General features: G+C 42.4%; 2 protein-coding genes across 2 annotated transcripts; both read right to left on the bottom strand.

Annotated features, from left to right (window-relative positions):
• Positions 1–275: 275 nt before the first annotated feature.
• Positions 276–1,208, bottom strand: OR6P1 (olfactory receptor family 6 subfamily P member 1). The gene has a single exon (XM_036069853.2). The coding sequence runs from the start codon at positions 1,206–1,208 to the stop codon at positions 276–278; it is 933 nt and encodes a 310-aa protein (XP_035925746.2).
• A 14,382-nt stretch (positions 1,209–15,590) lies between these two features.
• OR10X1 (olfactory receptor family 10 subfamily X member 1) lies at positions 15,591–16,577 on the bottom strand. Its single transcript, XM_036069852.2, has one exon. The coding sequence runs from the start codon at positions 16,575–16,577 to the stop codon at positions 15,591–15,593; it is 987 nt and encodes a 328-aa protein (XP_035925745.2).
• Positions 16,578–20,466: the final 3,889 nt, after the last annotated feature.

The raw sequence follows: 20,466 nt of genomic DNA, 5'->3' as shown, positions 1-20,466 counted from the left end.
ACTTTTTTTTCTGGGAATTTGCATCTTAACAAACCCCCGGGAGATTCGTATGCAGCTAACTCAACCTTAGTTTGGAAACCCCGTACAAGATCAATGATTCATAAACTTTTGTTTGTTTCAGGAGATTCCCAGATGCTATTTAGCAAAACTGCATACTAATTGATACTTATGTTCCCTTTGAGCCTATTTTATGATTCCTTGAGGCGGCACTACTAAGACCCCGTTCCTTCCTGCCTGCTAGGTCCCTCTGTACATCAATCTGGAACATTCCTAGACTAGTGGCATCTGCCCAGGACCAACTTTCTGAGAGCATCCTTCACCTCCCTGTTCCTCAGGCAGTAGATGGCTGGATTGAGGAATGGTACGATGACCGTATAGAGCACAGAGATGACCTTGTTGTGGTTGAAAGTGTACATGGCGCGGGGCCACGCGTAGGTGAAGAGGGTGGAGGAATAATAGATGACAACCACGGCCAGGTGACAGGCGCAGGTGGAGAAGGCTTTGCGACGTCCCTGGGCAGTAGGAATCCTCACGATGGTGGCAATGATAGCGGTATATGATGAAACCACAGCCAACAGAGGGAGCAGGATCATCACCAGAGCCAAGAGGAAGTCTACTAGTTCTGCTTGCTCCTTGTCAGAGCAGGTGAGGTTGAGTAGGGGAGAGATATCACAGAAAAAGTGGTTGATGATGTTGGGTCCACAGTAGGACAGTCGGGAAATGAAAAGAAGCTTCATCATGGAGCTGAAGAAACCACTACCCCAAGAGGAAGCAGCAAGGTGAGTGGCCAGGCTGGAAGGCATGAGACTAGGATAACGGAGGGGCTCACAGATGGCCAGGTAGCGGTCATAGGCCATGACCGCGAGCAGGACACATTCAGTGCAGGCCAGGGCAATGAAGAAGTAGAGTTGGGTCATGCAACCTACATAGGAGACCCTACAGTCCTGGGTAAGAAATGCTCCCAAAAGACGGGGAACTGTGACATTGATGTACCACAGCTCCAAGAAGGAGAGGTGGGCAAGGAAAAAGTACATCGGGCGGTGAAGGCTTGGAGTGAGCCAGATCATGGAAATGAAGAGTGCGTTCTCCAACAGTGTCAACAGGTAGATTGTGAGGAAGAGGACAAAGAGGAGTAACTGGAGGGGTGGAGAGGTAGGGAAGCCCACCAAAACAAACTCTGCTATGTGGCCTCCACTCAAATTTCCCATTGTCTCTGTCCACCTGCCTACCTGAAAAATAACAGGAAGAACAAGATGTTGAGAGACAGGAGGACCAAACTGCTCACCTCCCCCCAACCCCAGATTACAACCTTGTGAAGATGCTCAATAGTACGCTATCGATTAGTGGAACATCACTTAGCTCCCTCACTTTGCTGTTTCATCTCCCACCTCAAGGGAAAAGTTCTCAGACTTGAGGATTGTACTCGATAATTTAGCGATCTTAACTGCAGTGGATATTTGATAAATACTTGCCAAACAGGTCTTAATATTTCAATTCTTGTTTTCTTATCCATGACATGCTCTTCCTTCACTTCCTGCAAAACTGTAAGCCCCATAGCATCTGGACTCAGTATTTGTTGAGTGAATGAAGAAAAGAAGGAGAGATAGCAAGCTGGAGCCTGAGGGATTCTGTCTCCAGGGAAAGAGGAAGTAGAAGCCCAAGGACATCACTGAGCTGTAGGCTAGGCAGCGTGGGAGGAAGGAGGGTTGGTTTGGGAAATATCCACTCACAGCTAGTGAAATAATTCAGTATAGATGAGCTAAAAGAGTTCTTTTTTAAAAAAATATTGTTATTATTATTTAGAGAGAGTGCAAGTAGGGGAGTGGGGCAGAGGGAGAGAGAGAGAGAATCCTGAGCAGCCTACACATGGGGCTCGATCTCACAACCCTGAGATCATGACCTGAGCCGAAATCAAGAGTCAGATGCTCAAACAACTGAGCAACCTAGGTGCCCCATTTTTAAAAATATTTATTCATTTATTTACATTTATTATTTTGAGAGAGAGAGTGATCTAAAAGAGTTCTGCTCCAAAAAAAGAATTATTTTTCCATTCATTTTACAACTACTTTTTAGTGCATTTTCTGTGCTAGAATTAGGTTGTCTCATTCCAGGGCTGGTGTAGTAGGTTGAAACATGGACCCCCAAGTGTGCCCACACCCAATCTCCAGAACCTGTAAATATTATGTCCTCTGACAAAGTCTTCGCAGTGTGATTACTTTAAGGCTATTGAGATGGTAGTCTATCCTGGATTATTCAGCTGGACCTTAAATACAATTTCAAGGGTCCTTATAAGAGAGAGGCGGAGAGAAATGTGAAGTAGACACAGGCACTGTAGAGAAGGCACTGTGGAGGTGGAGCAGAGAGAGGTGAAGACGCTGGCCCTGAGGACTGGAAGCCGTGGGACTGCAGTCCGAAGAATGCCAGCAGCGGCCGAGGGCAAGGAGTGGATTCTGCCCTGGAGCCTCCAGAGGGAATACAGCCTGGCCGCACCTTGCATGCTGATTTCACACTGCTGACCTCCAGAACGGAGAGAAAGAATAAATCTCTGTTGTTTTGAGCCCCCACGTGTGTGGAACTTGTTACAACGGGAACAGAAAACTCTTACAGCCGTTGAGGCATCAGATTGGAAGAGACCATCGTATGCCTCCCACCTCCCTTCTGAGCCTGGCAGTCTCCTCTCCATACTGTCAGCGGAGCGCACCTGACAAACACGGAAATCTGACTTGAGATTGGATCGCGGGCTACACATCATCACGCTTTCTCACTTTGGGTGGGACTTAACATTTTTATCTTTAAGCAACATAAAAAATATATCATTTTAGGGCTGCCTGGAGATGGAGGGCAGCTGCACGTGTGGGGAGCACAGACGTACAGAGAAGCTGAGTCAAGATGCTGTGCACCTGGAAGCAACGTAACACTCACCGTGTGTCAACTCCACTCAAGTAAAAAAAAAATTAAAACGAAAACAACAGCAACAACTAAAACCCCATTCCCAACCACAAAAGACAAAATAAAATAACAACATATCAGCTTGCAAATTGTAAACTGGACATCAATTTTTTTTGTCATGCATTTAAATTGTTGCATGGACTCTAATGTCCACTGCATGTGAGTATTGACATTTTAAATTAAATTATCATATCACTCCTTTCTATGTTCGGTGAAATCTAAATATTGGTTCTATAATACCTGTGGAAACTTGTTTCAAAAAATTACGTGAGTGCATGTGTCTTTAAAAAATGGAAATTTTATATTATTTTTCTCACTGAACTCATAATTCAAAGTATTGTAATGTATTTTTATAATTACAAGCCTTTTATTGATTTCTTTATATCTATCTGCATGGTTTTTTTGTTTCTTGTACTCTGGAGGCTATAAATGTTTTGAAAAGATTTTCTATTAGATTTTATTCTGTAATCAGCATACATTTCACCAAAACAATAAAAATATATGATAAATTTTAAATTATGTTATTTTTTATTGGCATATCATTTTATAATAACGTGGACTGCACTTTTTCTCAATTCTTGTGTGTGTCCGTGAAAACCACTTATCATCAGAATGAGAGCAGTTTCAGAATCCATTCCATTCTTATTTTTCATTTTGGAGATATAAACACTGCAGAAGTAGTTCACGGGAATAAATGGCATTGATACACCACAGCTTGGAGGATGGAAGTCATTTTTGTTATAGTAATAACACTAAATTATTTGAACTTTCTATTAGTTATGTGCCAGAAATTACACAGTCATCTATCATCAAAATGGTTTCTATTGATCTATTAGCTGACAACTCAATCAGCTTCCATTCAGTTGTGTTGAAAGAAATAGACTGGAAACGGCGGACTTGCGAGAGGACGTGCTGCCCCGAACTGTCCTTTCGCTCCCCCACACTAACCTTCCGCTGCCCCACTTCCACACGGTGGGTTGGTTACGCCTTCCTTTGTACCGAGGGAGAACAGGTCTTGAAAGGCAAAGAGGGAAAGGAGAAGAAATACTTTCTCTAGCAGACCAATTCTAAGAAGAGCCGATAAGACATTTGAAGACCAGGTAATAATTCCCTTGGAATGATTCATACCTGGATCTTGGAAAGCCTTTTTGCACCCTCCAGCGTGCATAAACCCGGGTTTGGAAAACTGATTTAATGCATCAGATACTTTTCTGAGAGCAAGTTTGGAGAGGAGGACCGGGCAGCAAGCGGGGGGACAGGATATGAAGGAAGCACAGCACGCCCTGGGGTGAAATATAATAGAGGATGGGAACAACTCTAAAAGGATGGCTGGAAATGCCCAAAGCCAAGTTCAGGGCATCTGACGGTGCCAGAGACTGAGCAATGATGACACAAAGTCTGAGAAGGGACCTGCCCTCACCCTCTATTCTCCGTATACAGAGCAGTGCCTAGAACAGGGCAGACAACTAAAACATTAGTGGGCTGAGTTTCAGCCTTGATTTGTATAATCTTGAATCATTTACTTCATTTGGATACATATTTTGTAACATACAATTACTGAATACAAACTAGAGTTCTTTCCAGCTGCAGCGCTGCATGAAATTTGTTTGAAAGTCCTGAGGGTGGTGGGGGGGGGGGAAGGGGGGGAGAAGCCGTTAGAAAGGAGGTGGAGAGTGGGAAGCAGCCTGGAAAATACACGGTCTGGTTTCAAGTGTGCTTGAGGCCAATCTTGCTCTGTAGCCCCCTGTGCCTTAAGTTGTCTGCTCGTTCCATCGCAAGCCTGCAAAACGGGTCCCTTGCACCCAGAGGTGCCCAAGACCCTAGCTCCTGCCCACTCCTCCATATCACTTCCCATCACCATCGTCCTCGGTTTCCAGCTAAGTCGTTGAAAACAAAATTCTGTTTGCTGCTCAGACTGGCCTGCTGTTGCCAAGGACTTTCCCCTCCAGCCGGAGCAACTCTGGCCCCTCGCCCCTATGACCCCATCTCTCCCTGCTTTCTGCTCCTGACTCCAGACCCACCCCCCCCTTTCCCAGGAGGCCCCTCCTAGACAGAGTGCTTCTGACTCGGGCGCTCAGATGCCTCAGGGAGCTCTGAGTTACCCGTGTGCTGTGTGCACTGATCCTTTGTGTTGTTTGTTCCTTGTTTTTCCTTGTTTAACTTCTGGGCCACGTCTTGTCCCCCTTGTCGGTCTTGGAACAACAGCCTTCCTCTGCTGCAAGGGAGATACTTTTTGGAGGTCAAGGCAGCATTCTACCATGAAGGCAGCTCAGGACAGGTGAGCCTGAATTTCAGCATTCACAGTGATAAACTCTTTAAAAACATCCTTCTGGTTTGACAGCTTAGGTTCCAGAGAAGAATTAACGAGGAGGATCTCTAGGTTATGCCATTGCTTTTCCCTGTAGAACCAAGAGCAGCTCCTTATGCATACTCAGGACTGTGAGAGGCTGTCGGATTCATTTTGCCAGGGCTCCCCTGCTCCCTTCCAGGTCCCCTCCCCCATCTATCACCTGCCACCCTTCCAGGCGAGCCAGAACTCTTTAAGACACCGCTGTGCTCTACCTCTGGTCTTCTGCACATGAGTAGACATCATGAACATCAGTTCTTTTGTGAAGACTTTGCCCAGGAGTCCCTTACATCTGCTCTTGAGACTAGGACTCTATTAACAGATCTACTAACAGATCGGGGTAATTATGCATTGACGTGCATTTTCCCTCCTCAAGAGCAGAAACCTCACTGGTTTCTCTAGCCTCATTAAGTGCAGTGCTTTGCATATAATAGGTAAAAAATAAACCTCTATTGAATGAGCTAGTAGATAAATAATGTAATAATCTAGGAGCTTGGGAAATTGATGCCCCGTCTCTATTTCAGAGGTAGAAGGCTGAACCTGTTTTCTTATCTATCGAACAGGGATACTGACATCTGCCATCCTTACTTTATTATGCTGTGACAAAGACATGATCTATGTGAGGATGATTTGCCCACAGTGTGAAACATACTTACTATTTTAAAATGCATTGGTGATTCCAGAGGTCTGTGGGCTTGAAACCGCGCAGACATCACTGGGGTCACCCTGCTTGCTATTTATAGCAACACACCTGCCTGGACTCCTGGCTGCGTCTCTCCAAACATACCACCTCCTCCACGCCATGGAAATGGAGCCTGACCGGCACTTGCCGGCCCCCGGTGGCCCCCATAGGAAGCCACACAAACCTTCGTCCAGAGACACATAGGGCAGGGCTCTGCACACAGCTATCTCCCGTGTTCAGAGAAAATGCTTTGTTTTGTTTCCCTTGAATTCTTCATTTGCTTATCACAAATTGAATAATTGTAACTCAGTAAACAATTTGGTGAATCAAAAGCTGAGTTCTGTCTGGAAACGTAATTACTGTCCTAGCCTGTGTCCGCGTGGCACATTGAGAAGACATGACAAAACTGACACAATGTGCAAGGTACTGAGAGCTTTTCACGTGCTAGCTTAATCCCCCCAACAGCCCCATGAGTCCAAGCACCTTTGTCCCTTTTTAAAGATGATACAGAGATAAGAGTGATTTTTTTCTTCAAGAACACACAATCAGGAAGTTGTGGAGCTGGATATACCCAGAAAATCTGGCCATGGAGATACGACAGCAAACTTTGTCACCACCCCATACATGCTCTTGGGCATAAGCAGCTGTCCATTGGTGCAGCCAGATGGACTCAGGAAAAAACAGAGGTTTGTTGTTGCCTCATCTGTGTTCAGCAGACAAATTCAATCAATAGTTTTTTAACATCTCATTTGAATTTGGGCTATGAAGCTATGGACTGAACTCGGTAGATACGGCTTTGGTCCTGCATATGGCAAGGAGGGCGCTACTCTCCAAACATGCCAAGCTAGGTCTCCACCTGTCCTACCATCAACCTCTGCTCTCAGGATCCCCCCTTTCCATACACAATCCTGTCCTCTCCAACAAGTTCACAGATCTCCAGCACTCCGCTTACGGAGCTGAGAAACACCCCTTATGCCTGTGGACATTTTAACGTACCGCTCAGGCATCAACTCCATAACTGTCCACATCTGAATATTAGTAAAACAGCAGGGTTCTCAGTATGAGATGTTTGCATGACTAAGCTTGTGCAGATTTTAAGCCAATCGAGCATCTGGAGAAATTCAAGAGATTTTCAGGATTATGAGGGATCTGGAAGCCATAGGGAATGAATGAGGCTCTCATGCATCGAACCTGAGTGAGGCAAAAGTTTCTCACAGAGGTTTGCCTAGTTCTTTGCTTGCCTGACCTCTGCATTCATTCACGTGCCCTATCTTTGGATGTTTGTCAGTAGGCTGGTTACCTGTTGCTTCTGGACAGGTGCAGTCAGCCCCAGCTGCTCGTCAGTAAAGCTGCCTTTTCATGTTGGTCTCTGAATCATCTGTGGTATGGCAGGACAGATGCTTGGCAGATGAGCCCCGAAGCAGACAGGGACAGCGGTAGCCAGCTCTTGTCACCTCATCATCGGGGACGTAGTCCCTTAGGACACATTGTCATGGTGACCTACCTCTCCCCGACAAGACTGGGTCCAAGTCACTCAGAGGCCATTCTACAACGAAAGAGCACAATCTGGAGGGACATAGCCCTGGAGGGAAGCAGAGTAAAGCCGTTGACTTCACTGCATGTCCTGAGACAGACTTAATGACAATTCGAGTTAAAGTCCATCTGGCGTCCTTAAGATTGAGGAATTAGAACAATAAAGTAAGAGAGTTCCAGATAAATTAATTGACTGGTGTTTTAAATCATTACATTTTTTTGAGAAAATATCTGTCGAACTCGGACCACCTTGCATCAGTATTATTTGTCTGTTCACCAGTGAGGAAGAGATGCTTCATCTCCTGTTCATACATCGACAGGATCGAATGGGGGAAGTGTCTTTCCCTTCTCTCCCCTTTTCATGTCCCTTCGTGAATAGCACTGGGCTAGGAGGGGGCCCAGGGGGGCCCAGGGACTGAGGCTGGGCAGGGAAGTCATTTCAGGTGCCAGATTCCTGGCTCAAATCTGAATCTGCTTCTCACAATGAGGGTTTTTTCTTGTCCCACACCTCTGGGTACCTGCCTGCATTTCATGCCCAGGCAGTTTCTGCACTTCTCTGTCTACTGGAGCAGATGAGGTAGATTACCTCCTCCGGTATGTGCTGATCTCCCCGTCACTAGAAGTGTTCAAGCAGAGGTCGATTGATGTGGGAAACAGAGGCAGAAGGGAATGTAGGTACAATTAAACATCCTTATAACCTGCAGCCCGTTGACAAATACTTGAGACAGGCAGAGTATAGCCTTCCTCCAGGAAGCTCCCAGCTGTCATGCTGTCCTTAATGCTTTGCTAGAGGGAAAAACCACCTTAGCTCGACAATAGCAAGGCCTCCAGGGTCCTGTGAGTCTTCTTTAGTGTATGAAAGTCCTTGTGGCAACCCCCCTTTGTCTTCACTTCCCCCAACTCACAAGTATATAATCCGCCTTTCCTCCAACCCCGGTGCAGCAGCTCTTTCTGCCCAAGGGTCCTGTCCCCATGCTTTAATGAAGTCACCATTTTGCACCAAAGATGTCTCAAGAATTCTCTCTTGGCCCTCGGCTCTGGACCCCAACCCACCAAACCACATCAAAATGACCTCCTGTTTAGGATGCAATATTGGGAAGGGAGCGGAGTGCACTAGAAGTAATTTCTCACTCCTCTCTGCAAAACAATAGGGCTACAAACAATAGTACTTTGCAAATTTTTTGATTAGATGATGCTATAAGGATTGGGAGAATTACAGTTATCTCTGCAGGTTTTCAGCCTGAGTGGTGAGGAGTGAGAACTCTCAGAACTAAAACACAGGAGGAACAATAGGAGAAATCAGTGACGAATTCACTCTTGACATATGAAGCCCAAAGAAATGCAGCAATATTAGAAATGTTGGCCTGGATCTTAGGCCTGTCTTCAGATTATAAACCTGGAAGTAATAAAACGTAATCACGAGTATGACAGAAATAGACGTGATAGATGTAACTAGAGGAACAGAATCTAGAGAGAGAGGAAGATGAATAGACACGCTTGAGGAGTGGTCTTTGGCAGACCAAAGAAGGAAAAAGACCAAAAATTAGCCAAGAAAGGAATCACAAGAGTGCAGATCAGATAGTTTCAGGAAGGGGAGGGTGTTCACATCAAGAGAAAGTAAAGTGAAACAGAATGAGCTGCTCTTTCGCTTCTTCCAATGGATCAGGAAAAAAATACACAGTTGCCATGTGGTGAGCACTTACTAGATAGTGGACACATTGTTAGGAATTTTATAAATATCACATTTAATTATTTGAACAATACAGGGTAGCTGCAATGTCAACGACCAAAACCCCCCAATTAAAGCGGCTTAAGTAATAGAATTTTATTTCTCTGTCATACAACAGTACGGTGACAAGCAGTTGTGATTGGCAGGTGCGCTGGGCAGGTCGGCTGCACGAGGTTGCACAAGCCTCACGTGGGTGGGTGGGCTCTGCCATCCTCAGAATAAGGCTTCTGCAGCTGGGCCCAGGATACCTAGTTTTCTTCCTTTGTCTTTTCCTGGCCACATCCAGCTTTTAGCCAAATTGTTGCTCTATGGTTTTTAACCTGCCCTGGAGCATATGTTGCTCATAATAAAAACAAATGCAGGCTCCTTTGCAGGGGCAGCTCCTGAGGTCAGTATCTGAGGTTTGTTCGGACCCCCACAGCTCCTCCTGGCTGACTCTCCTGGGCTTCTTCAGTGAGGCTGAGACACTGAGGCAGAGCTGTGTTGTCGGGGGACAATGGCCCTCGACAGGGCTGAGACCATCTAGTCCTCTTGTGTGGTCTGTGTCCTGCGCACTCCCACAGATCTCCGTGAAAACTCTAGTCTGTGTTATATCATCATTGTCTGGCCTTTCCACAAGGAGAATGTGAGTTTCTTGGAAGAAGAAAAAAAAACTTTCCTTTGTGTTTTTGTTTTCACCATAGCCAGTGCAGTGTCTTGAGCGGAGTAAATTCTTAAAATAAATGGAAGAAACACTTTGCACATTTCGGTTGAGAACAGAAGCCACTTGATGTCTGAAAGATGTTAGGATTCAAAGCCAACGGCCAATAAGGAATTCTTGAGACGTCTTTGGTGCAAAAGGGGGTTTTATTAAAGCACGGGGACAGGACCCATGGGCAGAAAGAATAGCACTGGGTTCATGGCCCATTATATACTTTCAAGTTGGGAGGGGATTAGGGAGAGTGTTAAGTCTAAGGAATTTTGGAAACAAGGTTTCCAGGACTTTGAGTGGGCTAGCTATTGTTGGGAAAACGTCATTTATTACTGTCTAATAAAACCTGAGTCATTAGACCCTTCAGATGTATATCGGTGGGCCATGTCCTTGGGGAATGATTGCCAACATGTATCTTGGGGGTTTAGAGATAAAGCTTCCAAAGGAATCTCTGTATGTTAAAGAAGACTTCCAGGATCCTAGAAGGTCGGGATAATGTTAAGCTAAGATTGCGTTTTACCCTTAGCAAAGTACTAACATCGAGGCAGCTGAGCTCCTACAGAAATGTCACTCTCTTGTTTCAAGGACCCGTCAATGGGCTGCAAGTAGGAAGGAAGTTTAATTTTAATTTTGCCTCTGTTTCCCACATCACACTGATCTCTTATTTTATTTCTTCATTGATTTATTATATCATTTTATTATTATATTTCTTATTGACAAGACAGAATATCTTAATGCTTTGTATCAAGAAACTTTCATAGTACAAAAATTTAGCAAAATCTAATGAGAAATTAGGCCAGAGACAAAGGCTTTGGGTTGTAACCTGTCTTTTAGATTGTCTAAGAAAGACACAGCCTAAAGGGGGAAAAGGAGTATGCATACTTCCCGTGGGTGGAAGTTTGTAGCTGTATTTACCATTTTTATTGCGATAACTTTATCACTGCCGGCTAATACTCTGTAGGGACATACTACAGTTTATTTGTCTATTCTACTATTGGGGAATATTTGAGTAATTCCCGGCTTTAGTCTATTGCAGACATTGTTTCTTTGCTACCTAAGAGTAAAGAAGTAGATACCTGGACCATAGGTATATCCAAAGTAAGTGAGTGTTAATACCAGACTGTTCTCTGCAGGGACTGAGCCCATAAACACTCTCTCGGGAACACACACAACTTCTGCAGCCACACTCCATACCCCGGCTCTTCCAGTACTCACTGCCCAAGTCCATGACCATGCTTACCGATGAGATGAAGCACCTTTATACATATTTGTTGGACATTTGAATATTTTCTTTTAGGAAGGATCTCTTCACAGCTCTTGAACATTTTTGCTATTGATAGGATTGTTCTATTATTTTATTTATTTATTTTAGTTTTTGGTAGGGATTATATATATACTGCGTAAGAACCTTTTGCCAATTGTATGTGTTATATATATTTTCTCTCATTCTGTGGAATTCCTCACTTAGTCTTTATATTTTAAAATAAAACACAGATTCAGAAAATCATCCAAACAAATATAGAGCTTAGTGAAATTTTTATTACACAAACACCTTTGTAATCACTGCCGAGATCAAGGACAAGAACTTTGCCGGCTGGGAGTCTCTCTGTGCACCCCTCCCTCCAAAAGTAATCACTATCCCAAATTTTACATTAATCTTTTCCTTAAATTTCTTTTCAGTATTATGTGGCTTGCCTATCCATTTGCTGAATAATGCTTTTTTAATGAACAAAATTTCTCGATTTCAATTTAATAGATCTTCTCATTTTTAGTTAAGATTTTAATGTCCACTTTAAACAATCTTTTCATGTCCTAAGGATATTATGAAGGTAATTTTTTTTATATCAGCAATAATTTTAATATATTTACAAGTTTTATTGTTTTGTCTCTCAAGTTCAGGTTTTGATATCCACAAATTGATTTTGTTGCTGTTGTTATTTATGGAGACAGGTTTCCTCCATATGGATATGCCTATATGGATATTCAATTTTCCTAGCATAAGTTTTTGAGAGATCTGTTGTTTTCTAACCACTCTGCAAAGCCATATTTATCATAAAGCCAATGCCCATGTGTGCATGGGTCTTTGGGGGCTCTCCTGTCCTCTGCTGATCTGTTTGTCACTTGGGCCAATTCCACACAGTAGCTGCATGAGTCTTGATATTTGGTAAAACAAATCATGTTAAGTTCTTCTTCAAGAATGTCCTGGCTGTTTGTAAATCCATTTAAATTTTAAATCCCCTTATAGTTTTCATACACAAAAAAGAACACTATTAGGATTTTCCCTGGGATTTCTTTGAAACATAGATTAGCATGGGGAGAATGGAGATCCGTACCGCACTGAGTCTTCTAATCCATGACAAAACCTATCTCATCATTTACGTAGGTCATTTAAAATTATTTTAATAACGCTTCACAGTTTTCTATGCAGAGGCCTTGCATGTCTTTTGTTAAATTTATTCCTAGGGCTTTGATATTTTCAAAGCTTCAAAATGTGATATATTTTTGTAAATCAGATTCCAGTTGTTGCTAATGTTGGGGATGCAGTCGATGCATTTACGTGCCTTGTCCCCAGGCCTATATTGCGGGTAATTCTAATGACTGATCTGCAGATTATTTTTGGATTTTTCTAACATATGAAATTTTATAATTCATGATAACGGACCAGTTTTCTTCCTTTATATTCCTTCTGCCTTTTGCTCCTTTCTCACTTCACTGTCTGGAATAAGATGGCAAAGACATGATGGGAGAAGCCATTTAGCACAGACTCATTTACCTGTTTCACCACCAAGTGAGAAGCTGATTGTCAGGTGTCCACGATGCTGGACGCCTGAAACCAGTGTAACATTTCGTGTCAACTTGTACTCAGATACAGAAGAAGTTCAATAGCTTCATGAGCTTAAGGAACTTTCTTTTAGTTCCTAGTATGCTAACATGTTTTATTGATTCCCTGAATGGATATTAAATTTTGTCAAAAAATTTTTCTTCATCAATTAAAATAATTACATAATTAATATCCTTTATTTTGATAACATGGTAAATTATATTGATTGATTTCAAATGTGCCAATCTTGCATTTCTGGACTAAATCCAACTTGAGTTTTACTTAGAGTCTGTGTCTATGCTCCTGAGTGAGATTTCAAGATGTAGTTTCTACATCGTACTGGCCCCAAAGATGAGTTGGGGAGTTTACTCTTTTCTGTCCCATGGGAGGTTTAGGGCAAGTTTGGCATAACCTCCACTTCAAAATTTTGGCAGAATCTACTAGTAAAGCTAGTGAACCAACCCAGAGGTTGGTTGGTTGGTTTGTTTTTAATGTGGAATATATTAAAATTCAATTTCTTGAGAATTAAATAGCTGTTTTCCCTATGTCAGCTTTAATATATGTCCTATAGGAATTTTCCCACTTTCCATAAGTTCTCAAATTTATGTTCATGAAGTCATTCACAACATTCTCTTATCTTTGACGTGGGTGTGACCTGAGAAATGCCCCAATTTTCATTCCCATCATTGTTTATTTATATGTCCTGTCTTTATTTCTTCATCAATCTCACCAAAGAATAATATGATTCATTGATATTTTCAATATTCCAACTTTTGACTTTTTGAGTCACTGTACTGTATACTTATTTAATTAATTTCTGCTCTTATCCATTCATTTTTTCTTTATAATATTTTTGTGTTCATTTAATTATTCATTTCCCAAATTCTTGAGATGAATGCTCAGGTTATTAATCTTCAGCCTGTGAACTTTTTTAATATGCATTTTGAAGGCCCTATATTTCCATCTGAATACTGAAAAGCTATATCCCATAAGCTTTGACTTGTAGTACTTCCATCTTGTCCAATTCAAATCTTTTTTCTAGTATTCATAAGATTTTTTATTTGATTCATGATGCATTTAGAAGTGTGTTTCTTGATTTTTAAACATATAGGTATTTTCCAGTTCCCATTTAGTTACTTATTTCTATCTCGACAATGAATGGGCAACTAGCAGTGTGTGCCCCACTCACCATATCAGGTATATGCAAGTTAATTGGTCCAAATTCAAGTTCAGGAACTTGAGTCTAGGCTTCATCATATTTCGTACACCCACCATGAGTGGGTAAATTGTTAGCATCTATTTCCAAGATTTTATGGCTTCCCTTTGTTCCACCCCATTCTCAGGGGTGGAACAAAAGTCGAGGAACACTTGTCATTGGGGAAGTGGCCCCGATTGAAGGGGGTGCGTCTTCTGCCTGCACACGTACCACAAGAATGGTCCCAGGGAAGAAAATAGAGTCGTGGCAAGAGGTAACCATAATCAGTGTGTGTTCGTAATATTTTCCATCTGTTATCTCATTTATCTTTATAATATCCTGGTAAGTAATGCAGTTCAGACATTGCCCCTACACTTTTTATATGTTCGATGTACATCAAACCCTAATACAAAGGTTATGTCCATCATGAGAAGGCACAGATTTGGTTAACAGCAGAACTGAGCAAAGAATTCTGAAAATTCCCGAGGCTTGTGTGTTTGAATATTCCATAAGATCATTTGCTACTCTTGTGTGAAATAACCTCCACAATGCTTCTCATTCTAAGTCTTCTGGGTAATATCAAGATCTGATGCTGTGTTCATCTGGTTTCCTTCATTACACATTATATGTCTGCCGAAATGATTCCAAAACACCTGCCACTGTCAAACCCTTCAAAAGCATGACGTGTGTGTGTGTCTGTGTGTGTGTGTGTGTGTGTGTGTTAACATTTGCTTTTGAATATCGTCATCTTAAAGAAAATGGAGTTATTTCCAGCCCTCATCCATGGACTCTGCCAGTTGTAAGACATGCCCTGTCCCCTTGATGGATCGATGCTCCAAGATATCCTGTATATTCAGAAGGGAGCATCTGTCACTGGAAGGACACAGTCATGAACAGTGTTTTTAAAAACCTTCAGTAATCAGGGGCACCTGGGTAGCTCAGCCGGTTAAGCATCTGACTCTTGATTTTGGCTCAGGTCGTGATCTCAGAGTCATGAGATCAAGCCCCGAGTCAGGCTCTGTTCTCAGCTCGGAGTCCACTTGAGATTCTTTCTCCCTCTCTCTCTGCCCCTCCCCCCATTCATGCTCTCCCTCTCTCTCATTAAATAAATAAAATGTTAAAAAAAAAAAACCCTTCAGTCATCAGTATGGCATGGGACTTAACAAATAGAGATAATATCAATCCAGATGTGCACAAACAGACAGTTGATGATTTCTACATAGTGTATCACCTACTAGAAATGGTTTATCTCCTGGGAGATACAGCTCAATGCCTCACAACGTTGCCAAGAAAAATTCCTCAGCCATTGTATCTTTAGATATTTTTAAGCATCTCTTAGTGTTGTGGTCACAATGGTTATTTTTTCCTTCTACAGCGTCTTGCTTTTCCCCTTCCACCAGTGATGCAGGACGCCCAGGGGCTGACCAGCAGAAGCCAGGAGCAGCAAGTAGAAGGATGAGTCGTTGAACAACTTTCTTAACAAGCTAAGTAAATGTTTGTGATGCTTCAGTTCCCAGACTCAGTCTCTGGATTCCTACATGTCAATCTGGAAAAAGGCAAATGGCACAGGCTTCTCCTGATGTCACAGGATACATGCCTACTGACGTTGAGGGACAGTCCGTCATGCAGCAATAATCCAAGAATTATTTATTCAAGAAACTCCTCTTTCTAAGCACCTTTCTTAAAGCATTCTTCATGTCCTTATTCCTGAGGCTGAAAATAAGGGGACTGAGGAAAGGAGTAATGACCGTGTAAGGGACAGCCATGAGTGTGTCATCTCCTCCTGAGGCTTCTGGCTTCAGATAGACAATAGCTGCAAACCCAAAGTGGACAACGACCACTGTGAGATGTGAGACGCAGGTAGAGAAAGCCTTTTGCTTGCCCTCGGCTGACGGGATCCTGAAGACAGTGGAAAGAATGAACACGTAAGTGATGACGATGAGCAGGAAGGTGCCCATCAAGCCTGACACTGAGATCACCGTCACAATGGATTCTGTGAGGTCACTGTCTAGACAGGAGAGCCTCACCACTGCCCGCATGTGGCAGAAAAAGTGTTGGACAAGTTTGGGGCTGCAGAAGGAGGCCCTGAATATCAGCGCAGTCTCTATCAGAGAGATAAGGAAGCCTCCAGCCCAAGCAGAGGCCACAAGTTGTCCACACACCACATTGGTCATAAGCAGTGGATACCTGAGAGGGTTGCAGATGGCCAGAAAGCGATCATATCCCATCAAGGTGAGGACGATGCAATTGGTGCCACCGAGTCCCAAGAAGAAACACATCTGCAAGCCACACCCCGTGACTGAGATGCTTCTGTTCTCAGTCAGCAGATCTGCCAGCATCTTGGGGATGATGGTCAGTGTGTAGCAGGTCTCAGAGAAAGAGAGGGCACCAAGGAAGAGGTACATAGGGGTGTGGAGAGATCTGTCCACCCAAGTTAGACCCATGATGGCCAGGTTACCTGTGAGGGTGAGAAGATAGAGGCAAAGGAAGACCACGAAGAGGAATATCTGCCCATGTGGGTACACGGAAAAACCAACAAGAACGAATTCTTTCAGGATTGTCTGGTTGACCTTCATTGTTTGCATGTCTGAAATCTGAAAGAAACAACAAATAAATATTCCATTCTCCATTATTCTTTGAAAAATTATGTTGTGAATAAGACAGATGATCAGAATTATAATTACTGACTGATTTTTCATTTAATTTAGCAAAACACCATGTGTATATAGGCTATGTGTTTTCCTAATTTTTAACTCACTTGTTACACCTTTATTCAGTGACCAATTCCTGACCACTTATTGGGTGACAGAGATGCCTTCTGGCTTATTTTTTAATTATTTTTTAAATTTTTATTGTTATGTTAATCACCATACATTACATCATTAGTTTTTGATGTAGTGTTCCATGATTCTTTGTTTGTGTATAACACCCAGTGCTCCGTGTAGAACGTGCCCTCTTTAATACCCATCAGCAGGCTGTCCCATCCTCCCACCCCCCTCGTTCTGGCTTATTTTTTAAAAGGACTTTACTGGCTGGTAATATAATGAGGGGAAAAATATTCTAATTGATATCCATATAAAGGAAATGCAGGTGCATTAGGTGAGCCAGATTTGATCAGACTCTGAATACTAAAAAAACTACCAAGTGGTTAATACACAGAATCAGGGTCTGACAAAGCAACTTCCACATATAAATTGTCTGTAAATATCTAATGAGTGAAGGTTGATAATTGGTTTGTTAGGAATTTGGGGACCCCTTTCAGACAATGGCTTATAATTGCAGGGAAGTGCAAAGTCATTATCTCTTCTTGGAGAGGACATTTAGGCCCTGAAATATTAAAAGTGAAGAACATGCTCCCTTCCCTCTACTCTGAGGAGAGGGGAGATGGGCTACTCCAGAACCCTTCAGATTAAAGGTGATCAATGAGAGTACCTGGGTGGTATTAATAAACAGACCCTTCATGCGAGCACATTGCAGATAGCAGCTGAAAACCTGCCCATTTCTTCAATGCCAAGCCTGGCATCAGAAAGAAGAAAAATGCTAGAGATTCTGTGAATTCTTCGACAATTCTGCGTCTGATTTAATCTCATCCTCCTCTAACTTCTACAACATGCTGCCTTTTCTTATATTTAACACATTCCCTCAGTGTTGTGCTGTGCTGAGCTCTTGTTTTTCCTTTCCCACATGTCAACATGTTTAATAACTAGCATTGATAGGGTCTGCATTTTGCCAAATTCCTTGTGATGTTTATTGGTTTTATTCCCGACAATGAAAATGTGAAGCACATAGCGCAGTTGTGGAACGTGGATGGCAGTTGTGATTATTTTACTTATTTTAGAAATAAGATAGTTGGGTCTATGAAGTGGCATATTTGTAGCTAGAACCCAACTGTTCTGAGTTTAATTGTATATTCTTTCCATTTATCAATGTTTTTTCCTTGAGGAAAGAGGCTATCAGTCACAGATTTCTGTATTTCTCACAGTGCTAATATAAAATGTATTAAGGTAATGATTCCCAATATATGTTGCTTGGATAGGTTAGTTATCAAAAAGAGTGCTGAATCTATAAACAGTTTCCCTTTTACTTTGTTATTCAGCATTGCAGAGCGTGCTGAGCGTAAGACTTTCCACTCTTAATTAGATTTGGTTCTGGCTAAGATTAAGCCTTCTGTCAGCAGAATCGAGCTGGTCACTGACAGTCAAAAGAGGCAGTAGGAAAATGGTCTAAATTATAATTATATAACTTTAACATGTATAAATAAATATAAATAAAATAATTATAGTCATATAATGATAAACTTTTATTATTAAAGGCTGCAGAAATAATCCACAGCCCTTTGGAATCTCCTTAGAGAGCTCCTTGATTCTTTTGTCCTCTTAGACCTGACGAGACTTTTCTTCATCCTTGGCCACACGAGAATCATGTGTCTAGTCTTTCCCACCACCCTTTCTCCTTTCCTGTTTCCCACTTTCTCTCACTGTATCCACACCTGCTATCTGTGGGTAATTACCTCCCCAAAAGAAGACTAGAGTTTTTTTGTTTTTTGTTTTGTCTTCCTGCCTAAGGCAATTACATTAGGAGGGGCTTATCTAAATGATCCTTGGGCTTCCTTACGAGGCATTTTATTTTATTTTTTATTTATTTATTTTTTTTAAAGATTTTATTTATTTATTTGACAGAGAGAGACACAGCGAGAGAGGGAATACAAGCAGGGGGAGTGGGAGAGGGAGAAGCAGGCTTCCCGCGGAGCAGGGAGCCCGATGCGGGGCTCGATCTCAGGACCCTGGGATCATGACCTGAGCCAAAGGCAGACGCTTAACGACTAAGCCACCCAGGCGCCCCTCTTACGAGGCATTTTAGGCAAGCCTCCTTAGATTCCAAATTTAGTGTCTCCACACCCACACTTTCAGCTTGTCCTATTTTCCCCTGCAAACAATTTCCTGAAGCTCTCAGGACTGGACGACTTTCTCCTCTCCCAGAAATACTAGGTCCCATACACCCTTCCGCTTATCGATAAGCCATTGTGAACAATTCCTGCCTCAGGAGAGCATTAAAGTTTCCTAGTTCTCTTGACTCTTCACAAGAACTCTGAAGAAGAGCAATTGGATTGGGGAACTAAAAGATGAATAATTAAGTACCCCAAAGTGGGGTGAGGGGGAGAGTAGATGGGCAAAACAAGTTGTTTTTAGTACCTGGTGTCCTCAGTGCAGAACTCAAGCTCTTTCTTTTTCTTTCTTTTTTTATTTTATTTTATTTTATTTTATTTATTTACTTTTTCTTTCTTTCTTTTTTTTTTAAGATTTATTTATTTATTTATTTGAGAGAGAGAGAATGGGGTGGGAGGGAGTGGTGCAGGGAGAGACAGAGGGAGAGAGAGCTTAAGCAGACTCCATGCTGAGCAGGGAGCCTGATACAGGGCTCAATCTCACAACCCTGAGATCATGACCCTGAGATCATGACCTGGGCCAAAACCAAGAGTCAGACACTTAACCGACTGAGCCACCCAGGTGCCCCTCAAACTCTTTCTAACACACCAATTGCAGAACAGCCTGATTTCACACGATATGCCATATCCCCTCCTAAACAGCCCAGAGGGCTTGTGTTCAAATCCATCATTAAATTCAGAAGCATTTTGAAAATGCAAAGAATCAGCAATACATATTTTAAAACAGGTCGTTCCTTACCTAATTCTTACCTGATGGTGTGCTCAATGCCTACTTGGTGAACAGTCAGTAGTAGAGGGTGAATTTCAGGACCTCCCCTACTCTGACATATTCTGAATGTCTGTACGTGTAGTGGGGTGAGCGTATCATACCCCACCCTACCCTCACGTGTCTCTGAAGTTATCCCTAAATCAACTTGTATCAAATTTAGTCTGGAATATGGATCCACTGACAAAAGAAATACACACCCTTTCCAAAGTCACAGAGAAATGGTAATTTGAAGAAAATGCAGGGAAAATTAATTGTGAGGAAATCAGAGTCAAATCATCTACAAGAGTTTCCTACCTTGTATATTTTATCAGGGCCCCAAGCCAATTCAGTGTTAGGCTTATATTCTTCCACGATGGTCTTCACATTGTTGGAAGCATGCTTTGTTCTTCACTCAGAAGAGACAGAGATCCACTTACTATAAAAGTCATCGGTCTAACAGTCTGCATTTTTAACTTTATCACTCCTAGTTTAGTGACCTTGGGAAGTCTGTGAACCTTCTGGGTCTAAGTTTCCCTAGCCGGAGAGTGAGGAAAGGGCCCTGATTTTGTGCAAGCTTCAGCTTCCTGTGGCCTAGAGCTTCCGACTCAAGTTGTGAGCCTGGGCCACATGAGCTATGGTCTGTTTCTACCACTCGCTAAACCACAGTGCTTAAGAACCTTTTCTTCTACGAATCATGGAACAGCACACCAAAAACTAATGATGTAATGTATGGTGATTAACATAACAATAAAAAATTTAAAAAAAAAAGAGAGAGCCTTTTCTTCTACCAGTTTAGAGATATTGTCTGATCATGATGAGGGCCTGA

The sequence above is a fragment of the Halichoerus grypus genome, chromosome 7 (genome assembly GCF_964656455.1).
Source record: "Halichoerus grypus chromosome 7, mHalGry1.hap1.1, whole genome shotgun sequence".
NCBI classification, from domain to species: domain Eukaryota; kingdom Metazoa; phylum Chordata; class Mammalia; order Carnivora; family Phocidae; genus Halichoerus; species Halichoerus grypus.
This window is presented reverse-complemented; position numbering and strand designations above follow the sequence as displayed.

Bases quoted from the DNA above. Each gene is read 5' to 3' on its own strand.
- OR6P1 (XM_036069853.2), bottom strand. From the start codon at position 1,208: ATGGGAAATTTGAGTGGAGGCCACATAGCAGAGTTTGTTTTGGTGGGC.
- OR10X1 (XM_036069852.2), bottom strand. From the start codon at position 16,577: ATGGAGAATGGAATATTTATTTGTTGTTTCTTTCAGATTTCAGACATG.